This window comes from Rhizophagus irregularis, chromosome 10 (genome assembly GCF_026210795.1).
Source record: "Rhizophagus irregularis chromosome 10, complete sequence".
NCBI classification, from domain to species: Eukaryota; Fungi; Glomeromycota; class Glomeromycetes; order Glomerales; family Glomeraceae; genus Rhizophagus; species Rhizophagus irregularis.
The window spans coordinates 4,140,093-4,152,773 of NC_089438.1; the positions used below are offsets into that span (position 1 = coordinate 4,140,093).

The 12,681-nt window shown below is 31.4% G+C and overlaps 3 protein-coding genes across 3 annotated transcripts; 1 reads left to right on the top strand and 2 right to left on the bottom strand.

Moving 5' to 3' along the window:
- Window positions 1–3,880: 3,880 nt before the first annotated feature.
- OCT59_002355 (uncharacterized protein) lies at window positions 3,881–7,713 on the bottom strand (the record flags this gene model as incomplete). Its single annotated transcript, XM_025321850.2, has 2 exons — window positions 3,881–7,595; window positions 7,692–7,713. 2 exons carry the CDS (start codon window positions 7,711–7,713, stop codon window positions 3,991–3,993), a joined length of 3,627 nt encoding a protein of 1,208 aa, XP_025167789.1. The 3' UTR covers window positions 3,881–3,990.
- A 216-nt stretch (window positions 7,714–7,929) lies between these two features.
- On the bottom strand, window positions 7,930–9,481 carry OCT59_002356 (uncharacterized protein). Its single transcript, XM_025311840.2, has one exon. It carries the CDS (start codon window positions 9,471–9,473, stop codon window positions 8,742–8,744), a length of 732 nt encoding a protein of 243 aa, XP_025167790.1. The 5' UTR covers window positions 9,474–9,481; the 3' UTR covers window positions 7,930–8,741.
- A 1,725-nt stretch (window positions 9,482–11,206) lies between these two features.
- On the top strand, window positions 11,207–12,622 carry OCT59_002357 (uncharacterized protein; the record flags this gene model as incomplete). The annotated part of the gene is made up of 6 exons (XM_025321851.2): window positions 11,207–11,209; window positions 11,365–11,583; window positions 11,648–11,717; window positions 11,782–11,954; window positions 12,023–12,389; window positions 12,459–12,622. The coding sequence occupies 6 exons, from the start codon at window positions 11,207–11,209 to the stop codon at window positions 12,620–12,622; spliced, it is 996 nt and encodes a 331-aa protein (XP_025167791.2).
- Between the last annotated feature and the right edge of the window lie 59 nt (window positions 12,623–12,681).

The following is a 12,681-nucleotide window of genomic DNA, read 5'->3' on the forward strand; positions in this document are numbered from 1 at the left end:
ACATTCTATTGTTTTAATTATTTTTTTTTTATTTTATAGAATTTTTAGATATTTTGCATAATATAACATTTTTTCTAGATTTTCATCATTATACTTAACAAAGTATAATATCATTAAATTATAATTAATATCATAGATTTAATAAATATAACTTAAAGTCATCTTTGCGAAGCAAATCTTTCATGTATCACGTTATATAGTGATATTACTGATATAGTGATGCAATTCAAGATTGCTTTTAGTTTATCCGGATAACGGGTTCTATCCGGATCGAAAGTAGATAGTGAATAAAATTCAGAAAAAGCTCCTAAAAAAAAGAGAGAAAAAACACAATAATAATATTTTCAAACAAAAAAAAAAGACATACCGAAGTCCAGTGTTTCTAAAAAAAGAGTGTGATAATAACGTTGTCAGATAAAAAAAAGACGCGAAATAACAAAAGACAAGGAATTCTTACCTTCCCTACTTGCGATTTCAAAGATCTAATCTCATTTTTTGAATTTTTTTTTTTTTGATTAATAAATACAGTTTACTGTTATGTTGTCAATCAGACGGGCGGTCGAGTTTCAAAGGGTATACCAACATGACATCATCTTTCAATTAAATAATTACAGAAATAAGAAAAATTGACTTTCAAATAAAACTAGTATAGTCTTTAAAATAATTCTAGATTTGAGCAAGACCATATTGTATTCTGATATCAAATATACTACTGAAGTACTGAGAAAGATGATCTACCAATTGAATGTTTTTTTTACTTCAAATCACCGGGACCGGGGCCCGGGGGTGATCATCACCGTTGGCCAGAATTATCAAATTTTACCGGCACTATATTTTTTAATGCTGGTCGATCATCTTAATTTCAGTCACTGGTTGATTATCACCCCCAGAAAAATTCTTTAAAGATTCTCATTATTATAAAAATTCTTAGTCTGTAATTTAAATAATTATTTTCGCAATATATCTTATCAATAAATTACTATTTATCATATTTTTTGATTTTAAATGTAAAGTTCCAAAAATTTGAGCGAAGCTTAAATATTATAAGTCAAATTTATCCATTCAAAATATTCTATTAGCCGCACGCATTTCTTCAGGGCTGGAATTATGATAATTTCGGTCAAAAAGGCAATGGCTTCCCCTGAAATTATCTAAAAAAGGAAAGACCGTCATGATATTTTACCTGTCTGGTTTATCTCAAATAGATTAAAGGACTCATTGATAATAATATAATTACGTATGCCATGATGTTCAGAAACGGATAACTATTTAAATAGGAAGATTTAACACAATGGATTGTGAGATTAGAGTACTTATGCGTATAATGATTTTCATGTGGAAATGCATTAAGAACGAAAACAAGAGAAACAAATCAATACTAACAGATATTGGTATTAAAAAAACAACCATCAAAACTTACTTCATTCAATAAATATATTCACAAGTTTGAATCATTAAACTATTGATTCGTTGAGGTCTCACACTGAATAAAATTTACTTTCGAAATATTTTTTTTTTTTAGTAACACATTTCTTTACTATATTTATCGTAGCATCTACAATAAATAAGGTCAGAAAATACATAGTACTAACTTAACCAAATATGGAAAGAATTATTTTCGAAATATTACAATATACCGATAAAAATGTGACGTAAATTTGTTAATTTCACGCTAGTATTATTAAAAAAGTTGAATTTTTATTAGCAACATAAGCGTCTTTAGCCGCAGTTTTTTAATCTGAATGGCCAGGCACTACTAACGTTAACTATCTAGTTAACATAAACACGTACCTTTTCCCATGATTTGCTTTACAACTATCAAGGATTCAAGGTATTCCTTTGCTAGGGATCAGGTTGAGCGAGTTGAATCAGTTCGTTCTATTCGGTTTGGTAATCAGTTCCAAATCGGGTTTGATAAATTTTGGTGCGTACTAACTCGAATCTGGAAATCTGAACTGAAGTGACAAGAACCGAACCGGGTTTTCGGTTTAACTCTGCTCGACTCAGTTTATTAATAGTATCAGGGTTCACACTCTCTATTCTGATTACATACACTGATACACACGATATAACAAAACTTTTCAAAAAGCTTTTATGTTATAGCACATTTTCATTAGTCAGTTACGCGGCGTGATAGATCATCACTTTGTCTCGTAGTAAAAGATCTTCCATCCACCTAATTAGTATGTGAAAGTTCTTTAAAAGATAAATAATACAAATATGAAATTACATATCCTTAAATTATTTCACATAATTGAGAAATACTGTAACAGATAAGTTACGCAAAATCATATAAAAATGGAATTTTTAAGACAACATTTTTCTTGATATTTTCATAGAAAATGTGTAATTACTGAAATAGTACAATTATAACTTAGAGTTCATCATATTACGATTTAAGCAATACATAATTAAAAGACATCCACTTTTCCCCTTTATTAGCTTTGCCCTCCTCTTTCCTTTCTCATCCTTTCTCGCTCTTCTTTTCTTTCATTTTTTGTTATGGTAAATGTAAGGTATAAAATAGTAGGTACGACCAATTCCACGTTAAAAAACCGTTAAAATTTAAAACAATACTTAACCAAATTTTTTGAGTAGAGAAACTTGTGCTTATTGCTCGGTCGTATGTATGTACATAGTACGTATTGTATATATATTAATTTTGATTTTACGTAAATAATTTCTTTCTTGTTCTGATGCACTTGTTGCAAAAGTAGTAGTATCTGGGGCCGAACATAACTAAAAAAAACACAGATTATATATAATAAAAGTGAACGTCTTTACCCATTTTTTTGTTCTTAACAACCCAAATATTATTTATTTCAACCTATTAATTATAAACTAGTTTTGTTTACCTGAACGAGCTTGCCACCTTTACTGGTCTACGTGGTGTTCAGGAGAAACAGTTGTAGGTTAATTCACCATACATCTGGCCATTAGCAAGCATGCAGGTCAGAAGCGTGACCGTTGCTATCTCTAGTTTTAATTAAAGCTCCGCATGAGCCGGTTCGAGCCGAGCCATAAGGTAGCTTGGCTCGAGCCGAACGATTTTATAGAATTTGCGAAATTATCAGCTGATGATCACGTGCGCAAATATCATTTTTGTTACGGAAAAAGAAAGATATGGTAAAAAAATTATCATAATATAAAATATTGATATAACTATGAGTAATAATGAAAAATATAGAAAGATTATATAAAATCAAAATTTTAAAAACGATATAGTTCTGTCTTTTATCAGTTTGAAAAAAAAGTTTTTGTTGAATTCATTTCTAATTTTTATTATGACACTCTCCTTAATTACTATATAGTCATTAGTCAACCACCAGTATTCAAAATTTTGCATAATATAAAAGTTCTCAATTCATAATAGCAAAGCGTATTACGGTCTGAAAGCTAACAAAAAAAAATGTCAAGTGATCACGTCATCGGTTACGTCAAAATACAATTTAAATAAAAAATAACGTATCATCAAACTTCAGAACACACATACTGAAAAGTTATTTTTCTATGTAAATATATTCATAAGCGGCAAAAGAGTTGGCATCATTTTTTCTCTTCCTTGACTCTAATGAAACTTATGCTCGATCATTTTGTATATAGCGACATGTTGAATACAATTAATAAGTAAACTCATGAATTTAGTTATTGTGGATAATTATACTGATTATCAGGCATTACTTACCCCATACAATTATTCATTCACTATATTTATTTTAAGAAAAATTTGGAAAATTTCTGCAAACGTATCATATATAGTATGTAATTTCTAAATACTAAATTTAAGACAATGGGTTATATGATTTAAAGCATTATATTGCAAACAATATAGAATTAATAAATTATTTATTTAGGCCAATTTTTAAACAATTTATATTTTAACCAAATAAAATTTATTTATACAACAATATAAAATAAAAATAAATAAAACTTATACATGATCGGTTCAAAAAGTAACTATCAAATAGTAATAACTATCATCTATTAATCTTACCATCTAAAAAGTTCTACAAATTTATTTGAAATAAATTTTCTTTTACTCGTTATTGTCTTCCAAGAAGGCATATAATAATTTTCTTTATACCTAAATGCCTTAACCTGACCACGCTTTGCTTCGTCTTTGATTTTTCTCAAAGTTTGACCATTAATTGGTAAATCGTATAATTTCTGTTCGAGTTCAGCTATGTCATCTGGCAAAATTGGAGGCATAGAAGGATCATTGCTGTCGATCGCTTTTTTTATAATTTCAATCTGTGCTAAATAATTTCTTTTTGTGGTTTCAAGTCCTTTAAGAATTTCATCATCATAATTATTAGGGTCAACGCTCTTCTTAATCTTTTCTTCTCCTATAAAATGATCCAAGTAATCTGCGTATGCATCATTAAAAGCAGCTATTGCATTTTGTCTTAGAAATTGTGCAAACTTCAGACTAATTTCATTTATTGTATGTTGTTCTTTTTGTAGCTGATTAACCCTTGTTTGATAATCTTCTATAATTGCTCTTTTGGTTTCTTGATCTGATTTCTTTTTCGAAATTAACAATACTACATTTTGATCAATAATCCTTTTAGTTACTTGTTTGTTCTCATAAGTGATGTGCATATGCTTTTCCCATTGACAGCCACATTTATTACATTTTCCACTTGAATTCATTGCTTGACAACTTTTCAATGCTGCATTGTTTATTTCATCACATTTGACATTTTTCAAATAACAGCGTTGATGACAATGTGTTATGTAGTCTATTTTACTAACGTTCGTTCCATCAATTTGCAATGATCGGACACAACTAATGCTGGTACATACAGTTCTTGGATACCCCAACGTTACTGGTTCAAGATCTATTTGTGGAATGTATAGTTGATCTTTAAGTTCTTCTATTGTTTGGTTAGAATTTGCAATTTCACTTTGTTGTTCTTTAATTAACTTAATATTTGTTTGGATAAGTTGTCCTATCTCTGCAAGTGGTTTAGAAAGAAGTATCACTATATTTCTAGAATTGTTGAGCGATAGAGTATCTTTCACTATATGAGGTTGGCATGTTACGAGATATTGAATAAGTCTTAATGATTCATCCACAGACTTTTTCCAACTTTCTGAAAAATTTTTTTCATCAGCATCCGTAAATGTTATACCTGGTTCCTTGATTGCCGCTAGAAATCTAAATGATTCATTGTCGAAACAATATATTGTGTCTAGATTTACTTTTATTTCAACACTAGATCGCTTTTTGAGCTCCTCAAGTTGTTTTTTAAGTGGTGGCAGTGTATCACCTGGACGGTAGAAAGTTCCTCTAGCGTTGGTAAAGCAAAAAACAATGTTATCCTTTGCATTTCTGTGAAGGTGTGATAATAATTCTTGTATACAAAATCTGAATATTACGGTTAACCGAGAATTGTTAGGTTTAAGAAGTATGCAGATCCCATTTAAGTATCGGTGATGACTAATATACTTTAGGATATTTTCAAAATTTTTCTTATCTTGATCCAACCCTCTAGTATCACCTATACCAGGAGTATCAATCAATCTTACAATTTTATTTTCAGCTGCTTGGAAGACGTAGCTTTTACATTCTTGAGTGGACGACATGCCAATATTTTCCAATCTCTCATTTGAATCATCATTACCTATCTTAATTGTTTTCGTTTCATATTTATCATCCGTGATCGTGAATTTTGATGAAATCAATACTTCCATATTCCCAGATTTTGCTTCCTCTAGCGTATCAAATTTAAGATAATTAACGAAAGCATTTATAAAGGTTGATTTCCCCACACCAGTTTCACCAAGTAATAATATATTTATTTCTTCCGGAGGCGCTGCTGGTAATAGATCAATAAGTGTGTTTGATTCAAAAGATATATATCCTACATTGTGATAAGGACTATTGCACCTGAATTTACAACTAGTTATTTCACTTTCGCCACAACCACAATAAAAGTACCGATTATATCCATATTCTATATCCTGTTCACAATTGAAACATCTCCAATTGCAAATATTATGTGGACAATCGACATGTGGGCAAGGTATTGCTAATCGCATCTTATCGCTTGGATCATCTCTTGGTCTTGAATTACATACTTCAAACTTAACAAGATTTGATGTGAATAAATTTTTATTGTCGTTATAATAGTCATCACTTTTTAGTCTTCCATTAACATAATGGTGAATTACTGGATAATCAGGGCCTTTTATCCAAGTACAAATTTTAGTGTCAGCTATAAAGAATTTGCACAATTTTTCATTTAAATTATATAAATCCCTGAATACCATATGCACTGGCGACGAATTACTGCTATCAATGATGTCTTCATCAATAAGTATATAGATATGACCATTTGAATATCTATGCAGAATATGATCAATAGTTAAACTATTATCAAGGTATTCTACCTTCTTTGCTTTAAGAGTCAGAACTAAGTCAGCCTTTGGGGATATTGATCTATATTGATCAATGAACGTCGTAATAGAACTCTTAGATAAGATACTTTTCTGAAATGCATTTATTATGTTTTCAAGATCATCACTATTGCCTTTTCCAGAACGTAATTTAATAAGGCTTTCAGCGAGATCTTTTCTTAACTTCGCCTCCTCCAATTTAATTTCTTGTACATGATTGTTGATCTCATCAAGAACATCATCAGGTAAGAGATTAGAGATAGATTTTGCATCGTTAAATAAATCATTGAGCCGTTGTTTAGGTTTGAATAAATCATCAAAGATGTGATCTATTTTTAAAACAGTTTCTTCGGTCAACTCCGTTATCATACTATCGGTACTATCGGTATTATCGGTTGTAATATCATTTTGAGTGAGTAATTTCGCAAGTTCCGATAATGGATAGAGAACATATTCAATTGGAGAGCCTTTTCCATCATTAGATTGTTTAGCGTATGAAGGAATATCTGTCATAACTTTTCTCACATCATCAATGGATTTAGGAAATCTCTTATTATGGGGAATAACATCACCAAGAAGCTTTATAGAGAATTGTTTCATAAGATTAGATTGATCCTTTTCAATATTTGCGTCATCATTTCCGGAAATAGAGAGTGATAATTTTTCAAAATGAGACTCCAACGCTGCTTCAACTTGGGACTTGTTATCCTCCTTTGTGTCTTTACATTCAAATGATGCTATCATAATAGCTCCCCATTTTATTCCTATTACGATGTGAGTGGCATCTGTATTACTAAGCCCATCAGTAGAGATGCATGTTTTAACACCGTCACGATAAATATTCAAATTTTCTTCGACAGAAGTCATTTTGTATATTAGAGTGCCTTTTACAGATTTGGAACTTTCCTTTACATCGTTCAGATATTTTCCCGAACCTTCTAAAGTAACCAGTCCTGCGAGAGCACTTAATTTCAGTTCGGCTTCGACGTCTAATTTGTTGAACTTTTCCACATACGAATCCTCATATTCGTAAGATAATTCGCTATTTGGAATATCAGCTCTATTTATGGAATCATTTGGAAATTCAGTTTTCAATATCGTAGTTCCACAGAAAGTATCTCTCGTAGCATTATATAGAGACCCAATAAAAGCAGTTCTACCGAGAGCTTTTCGTCGTATAATTCTTTTAGTGTCTGCCATTAAAGAATAAAAAGAATATTACATGAGTATCGGAGTTAAATCATTTTATATTCTTAAAATCATAATAATAATATGACATGTAACCTTACACCAAGTCACATTGAAGTTCATGCTTTTTTAAGATACAATAGCAGGCTTGTAATACATTAACATGCATTGGTAAACAATATTAATTTTTTTTTGTAATATGTTTGGTGAATTTCTTTTTAACGTTCATTGTGGTGAAAAGTTTTCATCATTGTTTTTGAGTTTCAAAAAAAGAATTTGCCAATTTTAATATGACTTTTTTGAGTTTTAACACATGAAATGATGAACTTAAATATTACTGCGTTGTATTACTTGACCTGAGTCAAAGAAAGTATAATTTTAATAAAAAAAGTAAAAGATAAAAAAAAAAGACAAAAGGAATAAAAATAAATAAATAAAAAAAATATTAAATTTTTTTTTCAATTTCAAAATACTCTTGGAATTATCGAAAAAGAAATACGAAAAAAAAATAAAAAAAATTTTTTTCATGAATTTTTTTTTTTTGTTCAGGTTTTCATCAAATTATTATTATACGTTGATAAAAAAAAATATATAGTGTAAAAATAAAAATAAAAATCTGTTTAGGATATGAATGCATTTTTACTAGTACTAATGATCAAAAAATAATATGCAATAACTCTCCCAATTTTTTTAAAAAAGACTAGCTATAATAATTTTCGAATACACAATATGATAGGATCAGCGGATAATAATAAAAACTTAACTACGAGACCGTGACCCAAAGGTCACACTTGGCTTATATCAATAAGTAAAATAGTTGGGAACAAACCACTTCGCTAACTACGTTCAGTTCATTTGCAATGTTCATTTGGGATGTTCATTTGAAATCGTTGGTATTCATTCTGACCTGGGACGCCACATATTCGATATTCTCCGAACTCAACTTAGAAATAGATGATGCCGTAAATGTTTTAATTCGTTTGATGTATTCTATCCGCTGATTTTTGTCATCAGTGATGCGGAAAAAAAGGTCATAAATCTTCCGAGCTCTTTCTATTTTCTTTCGGACCGCAGCTTTGGAAACCTCCTTGGGGAGTTGATCTTTAACCTCAATATTAATCTTTTTCCGAGCCTCATGCTCTTCTAGGTGGTTATACTGGACGAGACGTTTTTCTAGTCCCTCTCCAAAAAATAGGTAGTTTATTATCACTTCGAAACGAGCATCCTCTTCCATTACAAATCTGAAAATATAAATCAAAGAACACATTCTTCCCACTTCCTAGTTTGGAAGCCCTTTCGAGAGCTTCTCTCTCCTTAAGGTCAGAAGTCCGGGGGGAAACAGTGCTCATCTCCCGAACAAGCCTCTTAAGCATACGAGAATCCTCGTTCTTGACTGGTTTCTTAACCCTTTTACTGGGGTTATTCACGGAGGTAGAATTATTCTTTCGCTTTCTACTGGAGGGTGTGGGCTGATTTATAGCTCGAGTTACTATTTCCTCTTCATTCGAGCCCCTATCTTGTTTAACAGGTAAAGGATTTAGGCTAAGACCACTGCCTAACATACTCGTTATAGTCGAAGTTCCGCTTGATTGCGATGAATCATAATCTCGTCTAGTATCCACTGCTTCGGTCTCGATTGTCTTTCCACATCCCGGGAAAGAACATACACTTGCTGCATTATGCAATATCTTGTTCTCAATACAAAGTCTATGATATGTATGTCCACAAGAGAGCGTTGTGAACGGTCTGAGATTTAGTGAAAGAATCTCGTTATTGCACTCTGAACATGGGCCCAGTTCAGGTATTTTCATATCTTTGACAAGGTCATCTCCAAGACTTTTCAAGATATTGTATGCAAGTATTTTAAGATTATTGGGAGCCATAGTGATCCATCGGTACAAAGAATAAAAATCCAGTTTTTTTATAGCGAAAAAATTTCCGCAGGAACAGGGGATCACCAGATCTTCATCCTCTATTGCGTAATTCTTTCGTCATTTCGTTAATCTTTCTCCTTGCAAAATCATCATGATTGGCATACACAACATAACGGATAAATTATTTCATCTCGGAATACGGTAATACCATTAGATTATGGAATTGTAAATCATCATGATTAGCATAAATAACGTTTCGGATATACAATAGTACCATGGTTTATTCGGCACCAGTTTTCTACAAGACCTTTGTTTATTCGTGTACTTTTAAGTGATCTAGATATGAAAGGAAATTGTTTTGTTTCTTAGTAGATACCTAACAATGAGATCGTGACCCAAGGTCACGGTCAGCTTATTTCAGAAAATCTGGCACGCCTCACATAATACAATACTAATTTCTGGTACCACTGTGCTTTAATAAAAAAGTGTAAAATCCCATCGGGAAAACGTGACAAGTTGTCTCCTACTTGCTTATTTTCGAATGCTACGAGTCTATATTTGTTTTCATTTGTAAAAGTATCAGCAGCTTATGTCTATCCTTACACAACAATTGATATTCATTGTGGTGCATAAACCGATATACAGTGTAATCGAAAGTGATATCACTTGTATTCTCATCATTTCTATAATCCTTCTCGTTTTGATTGCTATAGTCTAAGTGTAAACTTATCGTATCTTGCCCAAAAACATTAGTCAACACTCTAAGTTCTGTTCATATATTCAGTCGATGAGAAAATAATGTTTTTAGGTATTGGCGGTTTTTTTTTTGTCACACTAATTGCAGTAATATGTCAAAGATGCATATCACTTGAGTAACTTGACTAACTCCATATGTATTCGAAATATTATAAAATAGAAATAGTTATCTATTCTGTGCGAGTATAAAGACCAATAATCTATTTAACGAGCAGTTTTAATTGTCGCACCAAATGGCCATTATTTCTAGTCCCCAGAAAATAACTGTTGAAACATTTTTCACCGCCTAAATCTGTCATTTCGTTCAATAAACTGGACTTTCTCAACATCTATTCTCTGGAGTTACTAAAAAATCGCCCTTAGCCACTTTTTGTTCGCATATAAAACCTAATACAGTTATAGTATTATTTTACCTCTGTTTCTCATCCTTGGGGAAACAAAGAAACGAGTTATTTAAAAAAAGTACAGCGAGAAGCATTCACAGGTATACAGAAATATCGTTTATTGTCATTTCAATATTTCACTTTTTTTTGTCTATATTATAATACCTATTTTGCTTTTCTTCCAGGTGTTAAAAGGAATTAAATAGAAATTTGCTGACCAAAGGAACTGCACCACAACAACCGGGTTTTTCTTGTCATCTGTTCTCTATAATCTACTAAAAGGCCACACTTAGTCGCTGTCTTGGTCGCTTATAAAACTTAATACCGTTAGAGTATTGCTTTAGCTCTGTTTCTTAACATCAGTGAAACAAAGAAACAATTTTGAATAAGTAAATGGCGAGGAGCATCTGCAATAATATAGAAAGTAAGAAAGACGATTTGCTATTACTTCAATATTGTACTTCCGTTTCATTTGTTTTCTAGTCAACATTAATTCATTTTTTGATTTTATTTAGCTGTTAAAAATAACTAAGTTTACTACAACTGCGCCGCATAAGAAAAACGAGGGAGAAAACCGAAACCCACCAAAAACCCGATATTTAAATGGTTTTTTTTTTATGACACAGCAGCAGTATAAGCAATGTACACGTGTACTAACAATGTACATGCCGAAAATCCGCAAATCTGAAAATTATATTGTCTGCTGTGTCATCTAATTAATATAGTAAAAGTAGTAATTCGAATTCATTATATTATGATAGCTGCGTCTCGAGAAGTGTGATGCCAGCAGGCTAAAGATATTATTGGATGATGAAGTATCACAAACCATTACTTATTATGATCCTCAAGATTTTAAGATCCTTAGTGAGGTTTCTTCCGGAGCATCCGCTTTGGTTTATAATGTATGTAGGGAAGATACAACAATGTTCGCAATCAAAAAATTTAGAAGTTCTAGTAAAGAGGCCGCCATCGTTAATGAGGTATGTTATTTGATACGTTATGATAAAGCTTATTCTATAAGTATTTACGATTTTTTATTCCTAGATTTTTTTAACTGGAATGGCAAGTCCTTACCCGAGTATAATTCAGTTCTATGGACTTACTAAATTACAGGGTAAATAACGATTTTGTAATTATTAATCTATAATGATTTTTGACTTTATTTTGATATTCTTTAGATGAAACAAATTACTCACTTGTCCTTGAATATGCTGAAGGCGGGACATTAAAACAATACTTAAGAGACAATGCTGTAAGTTTTGGATGGAAGAATCAGTTGCGATTTGCTAAGGAAATCGCAAGTGCAATCTCATGGTTGCATAATGTTGTGGGAATCATACATGCTGATCTCGTAAGTATATTATATCTATGTTATCTTATAATTCATTTTCTTAATCTATCGTACCACCTATTTTTTAGCATCCAGATAATATTTTAATAAGTAAAGGTACTATAAAGTTAGCGGACTTTGGATGTTCATATTTAAAAGGATCAAAACGTAATACTCAAGTACGGGGTGTGATACCTTACATGGATCCTAATTTTTTTGAGCATAACCTATGTTCGTCCGAAACCCAAAATCATCCATATCCCTTAACTGAAAAGGCCGATATTTATAGTCTAGGGGTATTATTTTGGGAGTTGACAAGTCGTAAATCGCCTTTTGATTTCGAGACAAAAAATAACGACAATCTCGAAATTTTTAAAATCATGTCGAACATTTTTAATGGTACGAGAGAAAAACCTTCTCCAGGCACAAACCATAAATTCGTTGCGCTGTATGAAAGTAAGTATGTACATTTTTACTATGATTTTTATTGCAATCTAATTTACCTGCTGTTATTTATTTCAATAGAGTGTTGGCAACACGAACCACATGAAAGACCAGAGGTTAGCCATGTGATTTCAGAACTCAATAATATCGTATCGGATAATTTTAGTCCTAAAGACAATATTGCATCAACTACTTTTACTCCCAAGAAAGGCGAAGCAAATGAGGATCTATACTTGTCAGATTAATAAGATTTGTCCCAATTATCGGTTCATAAATCGATTTTATAATTGACTACTTTCCGCTA

What these genes read in the sequence shown, in the direction of transcription:
- OCT59_002356 (XM_025311840.2), bottom strand. Translation starts at nt 9,473, where the DNA reads ATGGCTCCCAATAATCTTAAAATACTTGCATACAATATCTTGAAAAGT.